This window comes from Pollicipes pollicipes, unplaced genomic scaffold (assembly GCF_011947565.3).
Source record: "Pollicipes pollicipes isolate AB1234 unplaced genomic scaffold, Ppol_2.1 Scaffold_1600;HRSCAF=1878_pilon_pilon_pilon, whole genome shotgun sequence".
NCBI lineage: Eukaryota > Metazoa > Arthropoda > Thecostraca > Pollicipedomorpha > Pollicipedidae > Pollicipes > Pollicipes pollicipes.
This window is the reverse complement of record NW_023595962.1, coordinates 10,261,709-10,279,536: the sequence shown is the minus strand read 5'-3', so window position 1 is coordinate 10,279,536 and position 17,828 is coordinate 10,261,709. Positions and strand designations below refer to the sequence as shown.

The window sequence follows — 17,828 nt, the reverse complement described above, 5'->3', positions numbered from 1 at the left end:
GCTGTGTGGCCGGTGTCGGTGACTGGGATCCCAGGATTCCGCCCGCCCTGTAGCCCGGTGTGTGGTCGGTGTCGGTGGTTGGGGTTCCTAGAGACCCACCTGCCCTTTAGCCCGCTATGTGGCGGTGGCGGTGGCCGTGGCTGGGGAGCCCAGGCTGCCACGTGCCCTGTAGACCGGTGTGTGACCAGTTTCGGTGGTTGGGGATCCCAGGGTCCCACCTGCCCTGAAGCCCGCTGTGTGGCGGTGGCGGTGGCGGTGGCTGGGGATCCCAGGAGGCCACGTGCCCTGTAGCCCGGTGTCGTGACCTCCACTAAACGGGCGCTGGGGCATCCCAGCCGCCACGGCAGTCAACGTGACCCGATGTGGGGCAGCCCGCCACCGAGACACGCGAAGGAACCGACCCGGCATGCGACAGCTGCCAAGACCAGGAACGTTTAGCCTTTTTCGCTTACAGCACGCGGATTGTTCACACATGTTTTGGGTGTCTGTACAAAACAGCTTGTGCTTACCGCTGCTCGTTGGACCCTGAAAGTTGCGACTCTTCCAGCCAACAGAGTCCCGGGCTGCCAACTTCTTCCAGAACAGCTTCACTCTGGAATACATACCATGAACAGCCTGTACACAGCGCGTGCCGCTGGGCCCGGTGGCGGGCGGCGCGGGCGCCAGGCATGCGCCGAAGTAAGTAACGACGACTAATACCCGGGTGGGGACAAATTACTTCGTAAGCAGCACAACGTGCTGCCGAACCATCGGCCGGCACGACGTGTGACCCGGCCTGTGGCGAAACTAACGACTGGCTGATTATTTCATCAGCCACGCCTTGGCGGAACAGGCGGCGGACGGCCCCCAGCGCGGAGCCGGTGGGCTGCGCACGGCGGCGGGGCCTGCTTCGGGTGCGTCGAGCTGGCTGGTCACCCCCACCGCCCGACTTGCACAGTGGGCTACGGAGCTGCGCTGGTGGCATAGGGCGACGCCGATGGTCCTGCCGGCACCAAGTCTGACTGAGACCGTTGTTCAGGCAGCGCTCGGCTGTCGGAGCCCGACACGGTCCCTCGGCTTGTCGGAGCCCGACTGGTCCCAAGACTGTCGGAACCCGACCGATCCCAAGACTGTCGGAGCCCCGACCGGTCCCGATACTGTCGGAGCCCGACCGGTCCCGATACTGTCGGAGCCCGACCGGTCCCGATACTGTCGGAGCCCGACCGATCCCAAGACTGTCGGAGCCCGACCGGTGCCGGGACTGTCAGAGCCCGACCGGTCCCGACACTGTCGGAGCCCGACCGGTCCCGACATTGACGGAGCCCGACCAGTCCCGACACTGTCGGAGCCTGACCGGTCCCGATACTGACGGAGCCCGACCGGTCCCAACACTGTCGGAGCCCGACCGGTCCCGACACTGTCAGAGCCCTACCAGTCCCGACACTGTTGGAGCCCGATCGGTCCCGACGCTGTCGGAGCCCTACCGGTGCCAACATTGTCGGATCCGGGACTGTCGGCGGCGCGCGAGCCGGTCTGCTCACCGAGTCGCCGACAGCCAGACCGCCGCAAAACAGAACAGCCAGAGAGCTACGGTGTCCCGATACACACACACGCGCGCGCGCAGGCACGCATAGCTCCTCAATATGTACTCCAGGCATCGAGGCGGGGCTCGGGGAGTTCACGAAGACAGGTCTGAGCTGCAGCCGACTGCGAGGCGGTGCAGATGATCACCCGGACGAGCATGGGATGACCAAGTGGGATGCTTGTGTTCAATCCTGGCTACGACCATGAGCAACGGACGTTACTGTAAACGCCACTGTCACCGCACTCCATGGAGCAGGCAGACTGCGGTTATTGTCAGGTCAGGAAGGTCCTTGTCAGACCAGGGACGCTCCTTGTCAGGCCGGGCGGTCTTGTCAGGTCAGCGACGGTCCATGTCAATCGGGAACGGTCGTAATCACGTCGGGAACGATCCCTGTCAGGTCAGGGACGGTCCTTGTCAGGTCAGTACGCCCCTTGTCAAGCCGAGGGCAGTCTTGTCAGGCCAGGGATGATCCTTGTCTGGTCGGGGACCGTCATGCCGTATAGTGTAAAGCGGATCACTTCCGTGCCACCTCAGTGAGGCAAACCACTCATGGGAAACGCGAAGGGCATGCAAACATCGTAAGGTGTTCATTTTTACAAACCACGAAGCCTAAACCACCCGCATTCTTCAAATTGCCTGACGCAACGGAGCCGAGCTTAGCCTTGCCCGGCCTGAGAACTGGTGTGGAAATAAGCATGGGCGCCAGCCGTCATCCGCGGCTTACATACCGTCACACTTGCCTCTATCGATGCGCTCCGCACGCGCACGTCCCTTAAACACGCGGTCCCTCGCCGGTGCCCGCAGGTCTGAAGTCACCCACGCCATCTGCGGCTGGGGCTGTGGAAGTGCGGGCAGTCGAAGTGCGGGCGTCACGCGATTGCGGCGCGGTCTATTGCCTTCAGTCGTTGTCCTGCGGGGCAGGTTCATATCGCTGTTTCAGGTCACTGTCTCTGGTCCCTGTCTCAGGTCCCTGTCTCGGGTCCCTGTCTCAGGTCCCTGTCCTGGGTCCCTGCCTCAGGCCCCTGTGTCAAGTCTTTTTGTCAGGTCCCCGTGTCGGGTCCCTGTCTCAGGTCCCTGTCTCGGGTCCCTGTCTCAGGTCTCCATGTCAGGTCCCCGTGTCAGGTCCCTGTGTTGGTTCCCTGTCTCAGGTTCCCATGTCAGGTCCCTGTGTCAGGTCCTTGTGCCAGGTCCCTGTTTCGGGTACCTGACAAAGGTCCCTGTCTCAGGTCCCAGTCTCAGGTCCCTGTCTCAGGTCCCTGTCTCAGGTCCCTGTCTCAGGTCCCCATCTCAGGTCCTCTGAGAACATCGTTCTCCGCTGACCTGTTCAGGCTCGCTGGTCCAGAGCCTGGAAATGTCTCCTTCCTGTTGTTGCAAGACCGGAAGGCAGAAGCGCGCGGGCACCGGCCGATGATGGTGACGTATTCCGTGCGGTCACTTTGGAGGCGGGCATCAGCGAGTGATGGCGGGTCGGTGCTGCCGCTGTTGGCAGCAGTGGTGCATCGTGCACTGGTGCCGGAGCCCACGAATTGTCGCGGCATTCAAAACGCCCTCTGCGTCGGCTATTCACCGCGCAACGCTGTAGGGCTAAGGCTAAATTCTTTACGAAGATGGGAGGAATAAAAATCGGTGTTAAGGAATAAAAGTCGGGTGGGCAGAGGCGGCGCTATCCCTACCCCTCCGGCTCCCACTGCGCCTAAGATCAGTGCCCGCTGACGTGCCTCACGGTGCGGGCTCTGCTGTTGCCTCGGTCCGGATGCTTTGACGACAGTCCCGGCGGCCTGTTGCCGGATGTCAGCGCAGCGCTACAGCGGCGCCCGCGCGATAACGCTCGGGGCAGAGCCGCAGGATCCGCCCCAGACCTGGGCGCCGCCGCACGCTGCTGGAACCGCTGGCCGACGCCGCCCGGAATTCCTGCCGCAGCAGTACAGGAAGCGCACGGTCTCGTGCCGGTGCGTCCGTACGGGCAGCCACTTGGCGATCGGCAACGGCGCCATCGGCACGAAACGTCCGCCTGGTGCATTTCTCGGACGCCGCGCCGCCGGTTGCGAGAACGGGCTGTGACGCGCATGCGATGCACCTGTCGCAGCGGATACCGGCTGCGCATGCGCGTCGGCCGCGTCCAATGAGGATGTGGTCGGCGTTTGTGACGTATATCATCATACGCTATTGGCGCCTCGATGGTGTGGGCAATGACGCCACAACGTCGCACGACGTAGCGTACGTCAGTTATTTTGTAATCCTGCGTGTGGTCATTCGTACACTTCTTTGCCATCTCTTTTCATTCGCTGTCAGTTTCAGACGCTTGCTGGTGCGCAGGACACGCAAGTCCTAATGCGGGGTGTAGTACTGCGAAGTATCGTGGTAAGGTCACGGTTAGCTGTCTGACATACTGAGCAGCGGCGGTGATCCGGTCATTGACCTGGGACCCGACTGGAGATTGCCCCGCTTCTGCGCAGTGCGCTCCGACCTTGAGTCACTGCGGCTGTGTTTGAGTTCAAGCCTTGACTACTACCGGCACCGCGACAACTTTGAGCAGCTCTGATCCTAATTCATATGCAAGATGCACGTTCACAACAGGCACCAAAGACCTCGGCAGGGACCAGTATGAACGCAATATGAAGGAGCTACATGTATGAGGTGTCATATGTCCCGCCTTCCTCAGCTTGGAAGTATGGGGCACCCCACATTTCTGCGTAAGAGGCGGCCGCGGAGCATTGTGTGACGATGAACAGCTGGTGTGCGCTGTGACGCTAAAACACTGCCAGATCTGTAAAGTATTTACGATCCCCTAAGTGATTACCAATCACCAGATTGTACACAACGAAGTGGAAGCGAACTGACGCGGCGCAGTCAGTTTATATAAAGTTTATATATAAACGGTTAGTTTATATGCCATGAGCTAGCCTTCAGAAGTGTTGCAAGGCGATTGATGGGATTGTTCGTGCTGGCCGCATGCAAACCATGTTATCTGTATGCTAATCTCCGGCGCTGGCAGAAGCGAAACACAGGGATCTGGCAATATCTAGCATTCCAGCTCAGCGCGGTTTAAAGCTGGCAGAACTGTTCCACTCTTCCTAGTATGATCAGACAGTGCAAGCCCACTGAAAAGTCGAATGTGTGGACTGGAATTTCAATGAAAACAGTGATCTGGCAGGAGTAATGCACATAATTACAGTTATCTGCTACATATGCAAGAAGGGAAACACTTAGTGCTTGCTGTTGGGCTGAGGTATCATTTGGTGTTGCCAGACATAATTTGTATCGCAACTGATCGCAAGTCTAATAAAACGTTTAATTGTCACATGTAGATATTTTGCACTCAATTGAAAGTCTTGAAGTGTGATGCAATATCCGCATGCTGTTAAGTGATCTCTGCGTCAAGTTAATGCTTTCCACTCCCACGCGGTGTGCATGGGATAATTGGATCACAATGATCAGGACACTATTAACACAATCATGGGAGTTGTTAGTGTCGGATGTCGACGTCAAATACTTGGCAGCAAGCCAGGTTAATTATGCGGGAGGTCACCCAAGGATAACAGCTGATGCCCATTTTTTATGACGATTAATCTAGCTGACAAGATAATGGGCAAGCACACAAACACATGGGAGATGCAACGATCAATTCTGCCACGCGGCAATCAAAAAAGCTCTTGCGCGCGGGCGTCTGTCTGTCTGCGTGTCTGCCGGTCTGTATGCGCCGGCGCCATTACTTACCAACAGTTGACTCACAGCCGCGGGCATTCCCGTATCAGCGCTCTCCGCTGCACCGGTGGTGACGCTCTGCGGCATTAGGGCGCGCCTCGCGACTTAATTTGCCGTCATGCCAGCATCGCATTTTCCTCCGAAGGCACGTGCAGGCTCTTTTTATGTGATTGGAGCTTTGGGTCCACCCCGGCGGCGTCTGATGTTCGGCTGGGAGCTGTGGCCGATACAGGTTTGTCGGAGTCATGCTGCTTGTCGCTGTCTCGCCTTATCGGCCGTTGGCGCTGTTTCTGTTGACTCGTAGTCACCAGCGTAGTGCTGCCAAGAGCCGCCCGGCGCCGAGTCCGTTCCTGTTGACCCGTGGTCCAGGGCGCAGTGGTGCTGAGAGTCGCGCGACACCGAGTCCGTTTGTGTTGACTCGTAGTTTAAGGCGCAGCAGTGCTAAGAGCCATAGTCCAGGAAGCAGCAGTGCTGAGAGCCATAGTCCAGGAAGCAGCAGTGCTGAGAGCCATAGTCCAGGAAGCAGCAGTGCTGAGAGCCATAGTCCAGCAAGCAGCAGTGCTGAGAGCCGTAGTCCAGGACGCAGCAGTGCTGAGAGCCGTAGTCCAGGACGCAGCAGTGCTGAGAGCCATAGTCCAGGAAGCAGCAGTGCTGAGAGCCGTAGTCCAGAACGCAGCAGTGCAGAGAGCCAGTGCTAAGAGCCGTAGTCCAGGACCCAGCAGTGCTGAGAGCCATAGTCGCGGACGCAGCAGTGCTGAGAAGCCGCCCGGCGCCGAGTCTGGGCCGCCTCAGCCGGGGCGGCGCTCTGTTGACCCCCCGGTATTCCCCGCATCGCACGTTCGTCGTCTGACTCCAGCCTACCCACTCTCACGTGCTGCTGTGACCGCTGTCGGTCGCTTCTGCTGCTGCTGCCGCCGCGGCGGCGGTGGCGGACCGCACGCGGGGCTCACTGCACCACTAAATGACGTCGTTGACGGCCGCAGGCGGTTTCTGTGGCTCGTTCGCGGCTGATCGGTGGTCGTTCGCGGCGTCGCTAACCGCTTTAGTTCGCTTCCGGGCCGGCATAAAACGGCGCCCGGCACGAATCTCGTGCTGCCGTGGCAGTCTTCTGTCTGCGATCTGCTGCTTGTCTGCTGTCTGCTGTCTGCTGTTTTCTGTCTGCTGTCTGTTGTCTGTTGTCTGCTGTCTACTGTCTGGGAGGATCACATGTATCGGGGGTGCGGCACCGAGGTGCAGACTGTTTACTGTCTACCGTGTGCTGTCTGCTGTCTGCTGCCTGCTGTCTGCTCTGCTGTCTGTTGTCTGCTGTCTACTGTCTGGTACGATCACGTGTATCGGGGACGCGGCACCGAGGCGCAAACTGTCCACTGTCTACCGTGTACTGTCTGTTGTCTGCTGTCTGGGACGATCACGTGTACCGGGCACGCGGCACCGGGGCGCAGACAGGAACGGCAGTCACGTGCGCGTGTCTGCTGTCCTTTGGTGCCAGGCTGGCTTCTCGTGGCTTTCGACGGCGGCGAGACTACCGGAGAAACAAACAAGGGGGAGGGGGGGCACGAAGTCAAGCGTCACGCGCCTCTGGCGAATAATGTTGCGTGAACGGCGATGAAAAGTTGCCTGAAGCGGATGGACCTAGCTCCTTCCTCCTCCATATTCGCCCCTCCTCATCAGCTGGTGGCGCCGCCAAGGCTGACCGGCTCCTGCCCCCGGCGCCGCCAGCCGGACAGCTGGACCACCACGTGCCCTTTCACCGGCGCTGGGCGCGCTCCCAGTCCGACCCTGTCGCAACGCAAGTGTCGCCACATGGGCCACCGGGCCCGACGCCTGCGGAGCGTCGCCCGCGGGCCGGAGCGGGCTGGATGGCTCAGGTGGACACCCGCCGCACACAGCAGCGCCGGTGGAGTGGGATGAGGCATGGCCCCCACTTTTTCGGAATGTTTAACATCAGTGATTTTACGATGCACGGAAAAGTTGATATTTTCAAAATAAGCTTTGTCTCCTCTCCTAGTTCCCGGGCGTTCCACGCCGCTGCGCGGGACGGATCTATGAGATGCCCTGCTCTGGTTACACTCGTGTGACAGCAATGTAGGGACAATACAGAGTTAGTAATCCTTGCAGCTGCCAGTTGTTCTGAGTTCGGCTGTCACTATTAGCACTAGAGGCGGAATACCTGTCAGCAGCGGTGACACCATCACGGATATACGTGGTTACTGTGAGAGGTGGGTTAACTAGGCCATTTTGACGATTCAACCGGTAAAATAGCCCATTTTGACTGACTAACCCGACTTTCTCCAAAACGCACCGCCTGTGCTCGCTAGACATGCTGTACACCTACACAACTCACCTCAAAAAGTGAGAATGCCTCTACCACATTTCCCGTTACACCATCAGATGAGCAAACGTCTTGGCCTTCCCCGTGAATTTGTTGCGAAATCGGACGGCAGACGTTCGAATGCGCTTCATTGAAGAGACAGGCAATTCATGTGCCGCGGTGGTACGGTGTTTATTGATCCGTGGTCTGCCTGCGGCTCCTGCCGATGAATCTGCCCTACGAAAGCAAACATCATCCGTTTTTAGCTGGCCGAATGTTTCGCACCGGCGCCTGCGAGCATGGTTTATTGTGACGATCTTTTCCTCGTAATTGAAATAGTTCAGTTGCGGTGCAGCGGGCGGGTACGTGTAGTGAGTAGCGTGACATGTAACCGATGCAGCGGGCGGGTTCGTGTTGTGAGTAGTGTGACATGTAACCCGATGCAGCGGACGGGTACGTGTTGTGAGTAGTGTGACATGTGACCCGATGCAGCGGGCGGGTACGTGTTGTGAGTAGCGTGACATGTAACCCGATGCAGCGGGCGGGTACGTGTTGTGAGTAGCGTGACATGTAACCCGATGCAGCGGGCGGGTACGTGTTGTGAGTGGCGTGACATGTAACCCGATGCAGCGGGCGGGTACGTGTTGTGAGTAGTGTGACATGTAACCCGATGCAGCGGGCGGGTACGTGTTGTGAGTAGTGTGACATGTAACCCGGTGCAGCGGCCGCGCTGTTCAGTCAGAACTCTTTTGACCGGTTGTCGACTGGACACCGCAAAAGAGGGACGTGATCTCGGCCTTTAGGACGCGAAGCCACTGGTCGGCGTGGACTACGCTCTAGCTACAGGAACTGCTCAACTGCCGAGCAACCTGACGCGCTAGCGGAACGGCGACATGAGTTTGTTGAGGCAGTGAAAGAAAAGAGAAAAAATTAGGGGCTCGTAGAATTATCTGCACGGCGTGCAGACACGGATAGAATTTTCGTGCTTTTGGGATTTGATCCGTCTTTTTGCCGGTCAGTACCAGTCCTCAGAATAGAAACATCGGCACGAATGATCACCAGTGCTTGGAACCGAGATACTTTCTAACATGTTTCCTTCATCTTTCCTCTGTATAGTGAAAGGATAACGTGGACTGAGCACCTGGCAGCACTGTATTGTGAGGCAAAACTGACGAAATATTACTGAGTTCTCGGACGATGTGCGTGACAGTACGAGATCTTTGTCGACACGATCAATGCGTGTCAGCCCCCCGGGGAATTCCGCGCAACTTGTCAGATGGTCGGATTGTGCTCCAACAGTTCCGACTTACGGTATCAAAGGAAGCTCCCATGACTCAAAACTCACCTCGCGTTATGATCGACCAGATTCAAGTTCCCGGACTTCCCAACGAATGGCAATGGTGATTTTGAAAAGCTGTGCGCGGCCAGCAAAGCTGGCACGCAATTTGCAGTCGCTTAAGCCCCGGGGTCAATCGTTTAGGGCTGCCAGACGAAATTATTTTTAGGAATGACTCCATATCCACGGAAACAACGGAATTTGTGTCAGTCGTGTCCGTCTGACAACAATTCTCAACCTCAAACCACCAAGAGCCGCGTGGTATGCGCGTCATTAGTCGTGCCGCAGCAGTGATGATGTCAAGCAGGTCATCAGTCAGGTCTAGTGTCAGGTTACCAGAGAGCAGGCCATCAGGTCACCAGGTCGAGCAGGTCTTCAGACACATCATCAGGCTATCATTGCGGTCACCAGACTCGCCATCGGACTGAGGATCGCTGGAGAGTGCAGCCAGATCATCGAGAGGGTCACCAGATTATTGCTGAACTGCTGCGAGTAGGCTGCGGACGAGCGTGTGATTGAAACGTCAAGTACACCCCTTGCTACAGTGCGTCATTAGCGACTTCAAGAAAAAGATCGCGCGCGCACACACGCACACACACACACACACACACACACGCATCCCACTAGTTCAGCCACTCATTTAGGATTTCGGCCCTCCGCCTCGTCGCCCTCTGCATCCTACCTCACGATGCTCAACGCGACGCGTGGACTTCAGGGACAAATGTGCTCCGCGCCACCGGTCCCCGAACGCCTCGTTGGTAAGCAGCTCGTTCCCACGCCGTCACGCTGCTGAGGTCATTGGGAACGGACGCGTGGCGAGGAAAGCCTTCCGGTGCCGACCGGCCAGTCAGGGTTCAGGATCAGGATAATCGAGAGGAGATCAGGGCAGCAGCGCGCGCCGGGGAATGGCTGATCTGGGCGGGCGGCGCGCCCCGCCGCGGGCCGCGCGCGCCCGCGCCGTTGTCAGCGCACCGATCTGCCGCACCGGTCTGCCGCATCGGATGCCGCGTCACGGCACGGCACGGCACGGCACGGCACGGCTGATCTCGGCGCCGCCAACTGCGCGGCGCGCGGCCAGCGCAGTCAGCTGGAGGCGCGCAGCGGGGGAGAATGACTGATTGAGATCAGGTTCGTTCTCGTACTCGTATTCGCTCTCGTATTCGTTCGATTATCCCGAGGCCTCCTGGGTGCAGAGCCTGTTCTTGTAAAATATAGTTGATAATAGCGCTATGTCCTACTTACCGATTTGCTTTGGAACTGATCGATCAATAATATCCAATGAAATCATAACGTCACAACGGGTGGGGCTTACGGCATTATAACCGATCCGGTTTTTACGGGGGGGGGGGGGGCGTTTGACAAGCTTTGTATGTAGTTTTTTTCAGCCGGCTGTCCACCGTCCGTAAACTAGTGGTCGCCTCTGGCAGGTGCTGCAGGATGTGTCTCCAGAATGCCATCATCCCCGCATTGTCCGGGGGTTCGGCCGGTGGAACCGGTCGTGTAAGGCGATGTCGGCCAGGTACTGCGTCTGCTGGCAGTGCATTGGTCAACTCAGTTCAGAGTCAGTGGCGCACTGCTGAATTGAGCTCGCTGGGGACGAGGTCGGGCTGGGTGACAGCAGATGGTCTGGCCTCAGCCAGATACCATGCCAGACTCCATGCCAGACTTCATGTCTAGCAGGTCTGGAATCCCCGACGGATATGGCGCCAGACTTCATGCCCTGCAGGTCTTTTCAAAACTCCCCTCCACACCCGTCAGGCTACAGCGGTGCACCTCGCTCCGATAGCGTCGAATCGGGGGCCATAAACGACGTTTTTGCCTTTGACAAGGAATTCTGTCTGCCCGCAGTCGCGGGTGGTCTCGTAGTTGACGCATCGTTCAAAACTTGAAATCAACTATCTCGGATTTCAATCTGCTGGTTCCTGCTGATAGCCCACCAGCCGGGCAATCAGATGAGGCGGCCGCTGCTCCGCAAACAACCTCCGGGGAGCAGACGACCTCGGGGGGGGGGGCAGCGAAGGGTCAGCAGGGGGGACACGGCCTCGGGGGACCAGCGGAGGGACACAACCTCCGGACCAGCGAAGGGACACGATCGCACTTTGTACGCCGCTTCAGTACCACCCGCCAGCGGCTCGGTCTGCTGCCGGCCGGCCGCGGCGCCCCGGCTCCCCGCACCTCTCCGGCCGTGAGAGGGCTCGAGGGCTCTGGTGCATGCCCCCGGCGCGCAGCCGACAGGCTGGACGAGCCGGTCGCGAGAGGACGAGCAATCACGCGGACAGCTTTAGCACGAGGCTGGCTGGCGGGCTCAACCCCGTACCTCTGGATTCTCAGAGGCGCAGCTAACCACTGCACTATCGGCACCAGGTCAGGAGACCCGCGGCGGACAAGGCTCAAACCAGTAGTGGACGGAGAATAGAATGCCGAGCTTGGAAGGATATTTTAATTGATTGTGACTGAAGTGGTCTGAGGCTATCATGGTGACCAGTGCGGCATTAGCAATGAACAACAGCGTGCACGGTATGGTCCGCGTGACCCACTAGTCAGCATGACTGTACAGCACCTGGTATGGCGGTGAGTCGCCCATCTTTGCTAGTCAAGCCAACAGCGCACTCTCCTTCCGTCAGCGCGCCGGCAATATGCTGCTCTCCTCCACCCGCCCGCGCTCCGCCCGCTAGACACCGGGGCACTGCCCCTGCCCCTCCCTCCTCCCGCCAAAGACGCGTCACCTCGCCGGCGCTGAAGGGACCAGTTCTCCCCTTCCCTTCAGGCCGCTCGTGAACTCAGATTGTCGCGCCGGCGGGAGTGGCAGTGAGCTAACCGCCCGAGGAATGCTCCCGGTAGGGCCTGTCATCCGTGATCTCCGGTCCCGCCCTCCAGCGAGCAGCGCGGCGCCGCCAGACACGTCCCGGACAACCGGGATGACATCAGGTGGCACGGATCGGAGCCCGATAGACCCCGCGGAGCGTCCCAGACCTGTGACGGCGCGCCTGACCTTGTGAAGTAGCCGGGCGGCCGCGTGACATCAGGTGGAGCCTGATAGACACCGCGGAACGTCCCAGACCTGTGACGGCGCGCCTGACCTTGTGAAGTAGCCGGGCGGCCGCATGACATCAGGTGGAGCCCGATAGGCACCGCGGAACGTCCCAGACCTGTGACGGCGCGCCTGACCTTGTGCGGCCGCGTGACATCAGGTGGCACGGATCGGAGCCCGATAGACCCCGCGGAGCGTCCCAGACCTGTGACGGCGCGCCTGACCTTGTGCAGCCACATGACATCAGGTGGCACGGATCGGAGCCCGATAGACCCCGCGGAGCGTCCCAGACCTGTGACGGCGCGCCTGACCTTGTGAAGTAGCCGGGCGGCCGCGTGACATCAGGTGGAGCACGATAGACACCGCGGAACGTCCCAGACCTGTGACGGCGCGCCTGACCTTGTGACGTCGCTGGACGACGCCGTGGATTGCTTTGTTGTTCTCGCCAGACGCCACGCGGGAGGCGCCCCTTGACGAGTCGACGTCAATCCGGGGCTATTTTCGCGACTGTGTGTGTGTACGCCCGGCGTGCGCAGCCAAAACCGAGCGAGGCATTGCTGAACACGCGGCAGGCCGACGAACGACGCCTCAGGCAGAGTTGCGCCGCGCCGCCATGGCAGTGGCATTGGTGGCCATGGAGGTGGTGATGACGTGGGATGAGGACGCCGCGGGAACTCGGTCGTGTCCGGTGGCGGATGTGACGCAGACGCTGGGTCGGGACGGGGCAGCCGCGGGCTGGAGGACGGTGAGGATGGGATACGCATAACCGGTTTGAACCGGCTGCAGTGCGCACCGAGCACACGGCGGGCGCGTCGCCGGACGAGTTTCACCGGTAGCGAGAGCCGACTCATAGTATGGGTTGGTTTTACGAGGCGGTTTTTTTCGGGGGGGGGGGGGGCAGGAATGCGTCAGAGGTCTGTGCAGTATGCTGCCGGAAAACGCAGCTTGAGCCTGAGAGCCCAGCGGATGACCATACGCATGTCTGATCCGTGGGAACGCATCCAATCAGGAAAATTTCTGGAGGTCCACGCGCAAATCCAAAGTGGGTTTGGCAGATGTTGCTGGGGTGGTATGGTAGCTCTCCACACAGCGGGCACGCTAGCTTTTCAGTTGAGAACGCTCTGGAATATTGCGCGCAATCGGGTGTTTCTAGCACGCTCTGAATCGTCTCATTTTTCTCTGCTGTGTTCGCGCTTGTCGCGTGTGGCTAGTTTCCTGGCGCTAGACTTCATAGCTTTATTTCGCGACGCACGAGCACTTTTGGACGCCAAGTCGGACGCCGTGGAAGCGCCGATAATCCGTGCATTGAATCAACAATCCGCCGTGGATTGGAGTTGCGGTAATGCCCCGCTGCATGCCCTTCGTAAAATCCCAGATGTCGACATGTTTCACCGGAAGATAATGCATGCAATGTATGGCAAGCTTGGAGTCGCCATCGATATGCCGCTCCTACGTTACTGGTCTGTTCAGGGGGCTTACCACGTCTGTTAAACATACCGCTCTCTGCGAGCGAGCGAGCTGGTCTAAACTCCGCACGCAACAGCGCACGCCGTGTGCGGCTGCCACTCCTTGACGCGTCTCCCAGCTTCCGGCGTGGCGGAACGTGCGGCGATCTCCGCCGGGCTGCTGATCTCCCCAGCGGCCGCGTGGCTCCGCCATCTCCGTGCGTGGGTCATTGGCTCGGGACACCAGCGGCCAACTAGGCACACAATGGTGCTACTTAAACGCCGCACTGGGGATAGCGCGAGAGCAGATTAGTTGGAGATTGGGGAGTTGATTGGTGTGAGGTTGGAGAGCACATTAGTTGGAGATTGGGAGCGGATTGGTTTGAGATTGGGGAGCGCATTGGTTGGAGATTGGGGAGCGCGTTGGTCGGAGATCGAGGAGTTGATTGATCGTAGATTAGAGAACGCGTTGGCTGGAGATCGGGGAGCAGATTGGAGAGCAGGTGGAGTTCTCGCGATGCCTGCTGCAGTGAAGGGCACCCTTCAGTGCCCTGAACTCGCTAGCACCGATGATCTCACCGAGACCCGCCGGCGAGATTCCGGAGTTAAACTCCCGCTGATGGCTGTTACGGCCGTTCATAAACGTCAGTAACTCACAGTTGATGGTGCTTGTGTTACGGCACCAGCTGAATAGCAAGATTATGCCGACAGTGGCTGGGCGGGTCGTCGTCCGGCTGTTTATGTTTTGCAATTGCCGGGAAGTGGTGTCGCTGGGTTCATTCGCGGCAAACGGTTCATACTTTGTTTATTGATGGGACAATTTGCTGTCGCCCAAAGGTAAAACCCCATATGTTAATTTTTGGGCATTTGACGTTTTTATGTCATCTGTTTCGTTTACTCATGCTGATTTGGGCTATTTAAACAATCAGTTAACATTTTCACGAGCTTAAGCCCTGTTCCCGCTAAAAGTTGGTAAAAATTTCAACTGTCGGTTTGAATTCCGCACGCGGCATGAAAAGACGAATCAGCTGACATAAAAAAACGAAAAACGGCCATGAGTGAACATATGGGTTCTTACCTTTGGACGGCAGAGTAGTATGACTAAGACTTCCGTTCACCGACTTAATTCGCTGACGTTACTAGTGTAGAGACTCACTTCATGACTTGCTTCATGACCAGTCCGACGACACCTGGTAGAGTGACTCGCTTCTTTTGAACGCTGCCGCTTTTCAAAGCGGGAGCCGTAACACCCCTAGCCAGTTCGGAACGTGTCCAATTAGACGGCTTTCGTAGGACGCATGCGCACGAATTGGTGGTATTTCTGGAAGCGCTGTGAGTCCGGTGGGCTATTTTTGCCTGGTGTCGTACGGAGATTTTCCAGCATCCGCGTGCAGGCTGGGCTGCGATAAGTTTCCTGGAACACGAAACGGGCTTGATTTAGGCCGTCCCAGTCCTCCAATAAGGTTCGCGATTGCAGTGCAAGCCTCAAACATCGCTTTTGCACGAGCCTGCTCTGGCGATCGTAAGCAAATGTTTGCTGTCGTCTATCCATCACGTCAGATATGAAACCGCTTGCAACATGGACGTCGTAAATTGCAGCGCGCTGACGCCCGCGTAAAACGTCATATGTTTCGATTTCAACATCCCAGATGCCCGACCAATCATCTGTGCCGCTGAAGTGGTCTGCGCCATCGCAGTTCCGCGATTGCTTTCATCGGTAGTGTGCTGTCTATGTTTACGCTGCGAAAATAGAACAGTGGCGGCTCATTACGGATCAAAACTTAATGATATCTTTGATGTCATTAAGTTTTATTTGATGCCATTAAGTTTCATATCGCCAATGATGTCAGTGGCGAGTGTTTGTAAGGAGTCAGTTTAAGTGGTCAGAGGGTCCGTCAGGAGTCAGTTTAAGTGGTCAGAGGGTCCGTCAGGAGCCGTTACAAGTGCTCAGAGGGCCCACAAGGAGCCGTTACAAGTGCTCAGAGGACCCGCAAGGAGCTGTTAGAGATGCTCAGAGGCCACGAGGAGCCCTTACAGGTGGTCAGAAGGACCGCATGGAACCGTTTCAAGTGGGCCGAGTTAGGTACCGGAGTTAGGAGTAAGGGAGCCGAGTTACTGAGCGCTGATGCGTATTCCCTCCCATCCATTGACCATGTTGAGCTAGGGGAGAGGGGAATGGGGCGGGGGGGGGGGGGGGGCGAAAGGGCCAAGCAATTCCGCTGTTCTCACAGGGGCTGAGTAAATTTGCTCACCATTGACTCTGTGCTGTGCTCCTCGCTCTTGTTGTCTGCTTGTATCCCACCGGTATCCCGTCTTTGTGCGTATCTGTGTGCGCGCGTGTGTGCGCGTGTGTGCGCGTGTGTGCGTGTGTGCGTGCGTGGGCGCGTGCGTGCGTCGTGCGTACGTGTCCGGCTCCGTCGGGCTCTCCCTATCGTCTTGTCTGCCCCTGTCCGCACTTGTGGGGGATGTCCGACCTGTCCTGTCGGCGCCGGCGGCCCACCGGGCCGAGGCGGCCACGACACCGGTCGATTTGAGCTGTGTTTACAGCGCGAGCCGGCCCAGCGCCCCGTGCAGGGCGTGATGCTCCCGCTGCCCGGCCAGGAATAGACCAGTTTGAAGAACCGCGCTGGAACATCCGCGTTCTGCACTCAGCCGCTGGATCGGCGCGGCATGTACGCGTCTTCGAGCGGGGGTGGGGGTGGAGGGGGGGGGGGGGGGGGGCAGTGGAGGATATCTGTGGATGCACCGCCTCCTGGCGGTCAGTTGCGCCAAAGCCGCGTGGTGGGGAATAGCCGCCCGCCGCGCTCCGTCGCCCGCTATTGGCGCAGTCGCTCCGCCACTGCGGTGACGTCTCCGGCGCTCGGTCGGTGACGTCACTGGTACTCGGTCGGTGACGTCTGCGGTGGCGCGTGAGCTGCAGCTCTGCTCCGTGGTCTGTCGCGCTGCAGAGGAGCGCGCCGCGCCGGAGATGGACTGGCTTCGCGGTCTCGCCATTGACGAAGGTCAGTACTCGCGATCAGCGGGCCTCGAGGCGGCCGCCCGGCGCCACCGAGCGCACCTGGGCGCAAGCTCGTAACGAAGCAGCTTTGGGGAGCCTCCCAAAGTGTAGGGAAGGAGCCAGTCTCGATATCCTCCAAATGCGAGGCAAGTTTTGACTGCATTAATTTGATATTGACGCTAGGAGCCTGAGCAGCCGGCCGACGTCAACGCACGCAGGGGATGAGAGGAAGGTGCTCAGCCCTGCCGTCCCTCCCACCTAAAACGTACTACGATACATACGCTCTGTATCGGTGTAGTTCAGGGTCCCTCCTTAACGGAAGTGGGGGGGGGACGGAAGTGGGGGGGGGGGAGACACCGGATGTTATGTCTCCCCAGCGTCCAGCATGGGCCGGCTGGTGACAGCGGCGATCGCATTGTCTGAGCAGTTCGAACCTCACCCAAGCAATCGGCTGACCGCCTTATGTATTCCCCCAGATCGTCGTTTGTCCCCTGTCGTCGCATCCTGGTAGTAACCCACACACAGAGCGATAACTAACGTACGTGTAACACCGTCAGTGTCAGTGGTGTAACCTGCATACGGAGCAATAACTAACGTACCCGGATGCAGACCAATAACTACCGTACGTATAACACCATCGGACATCATCAACCTGACGAGATGATTCAATGGCAGATCGGCTGCTTTCTCCTCGTCACATTTGAAGCGCTGTGCGATTATCGCGGTCAACACCCCTAGCGCGGAGGAGTGGGGACTTCCTTTCACGCGTGGCGCGGATCTCACTGGCGCTGTCCCTGGTCACTCCGCGCTGTTGTCATGAGCAGGCGACCTGGCTACGCTGACCTGATCTCCTTTGGCGCCGGCCTGGCCAAGCTTTGGTGCCGACCTGGCTACGTTGACCTGATCTCCTTTGGCGCCGACCTGGCTACGCTGACTTTATCTCCTTCGGCGCTGGCCCTAGTCACTCTGCGCTGTTGTCATGTGCAGGCGACCTGGCTACGCTGACCTTATCTCCTTCGGCGCTGGCCCTAGTCACTCTGCGCTGTTGTCATGTGCAGGCGACCTGGCTACGCTGACCTTATCTCCTTCGGCGCTGGCCCTAGTCACTCCTGCGCTGTTGTCATGTGCAGGCGACCTGGCTACGCTGACCTTATCTCCTTCGGCTTTTTCTGTTTACCTTAGCGATCGACGGCTCCGACCGGTGGTGCCGGTCTGCATTGGCCGTGGCGGCAGCGGCGCCTTTCAGCGCTCCAGGCGGGCGTTTAGTGTATATGTGTACTTACACCGTTGGCGAAGACCGCGATATGGCAGGTGTGGAACCGGACACACGGACTTTCGTTGAGATGGCTATGACTTATTATGTTTTACCTTCGGCAAACGGCCGTTCTGAAAGCTCGCTTTACCACATTCATGCCCCACACATTGATGACATACACAT

At 58.6% G+C, this 17,828-nt stretch overlaps 1 protein-coding gene across 2 annotated transcripts in view; it reads left to right on the top strand.

Moving 5' to 3' along the window:
• The first annotated feature begins 16,345 nt into the window (after nt 1-16,345).
• Pde11 (Phosphodiesterase 11) overlaps nt 16,346-17,828 on the top strand; it is a 61,202-nt gene continuing 59,719 nt past the window's right edge. For both annotated transcript variants that reach the window (XM_037223362.1, XM_037223295.1), the window contains exon 1: nt 16,346-16,394. In XM_037223362.1, coding sequence (XP_037079257.1) covers nt 16,361-16,394 — 34 coding nt within the window. In that variant the 5' untranslated portion in view covers nt 16,346-16,360. The remainder of the gene's footprint in view (nt 16,395-17,828) is intronic.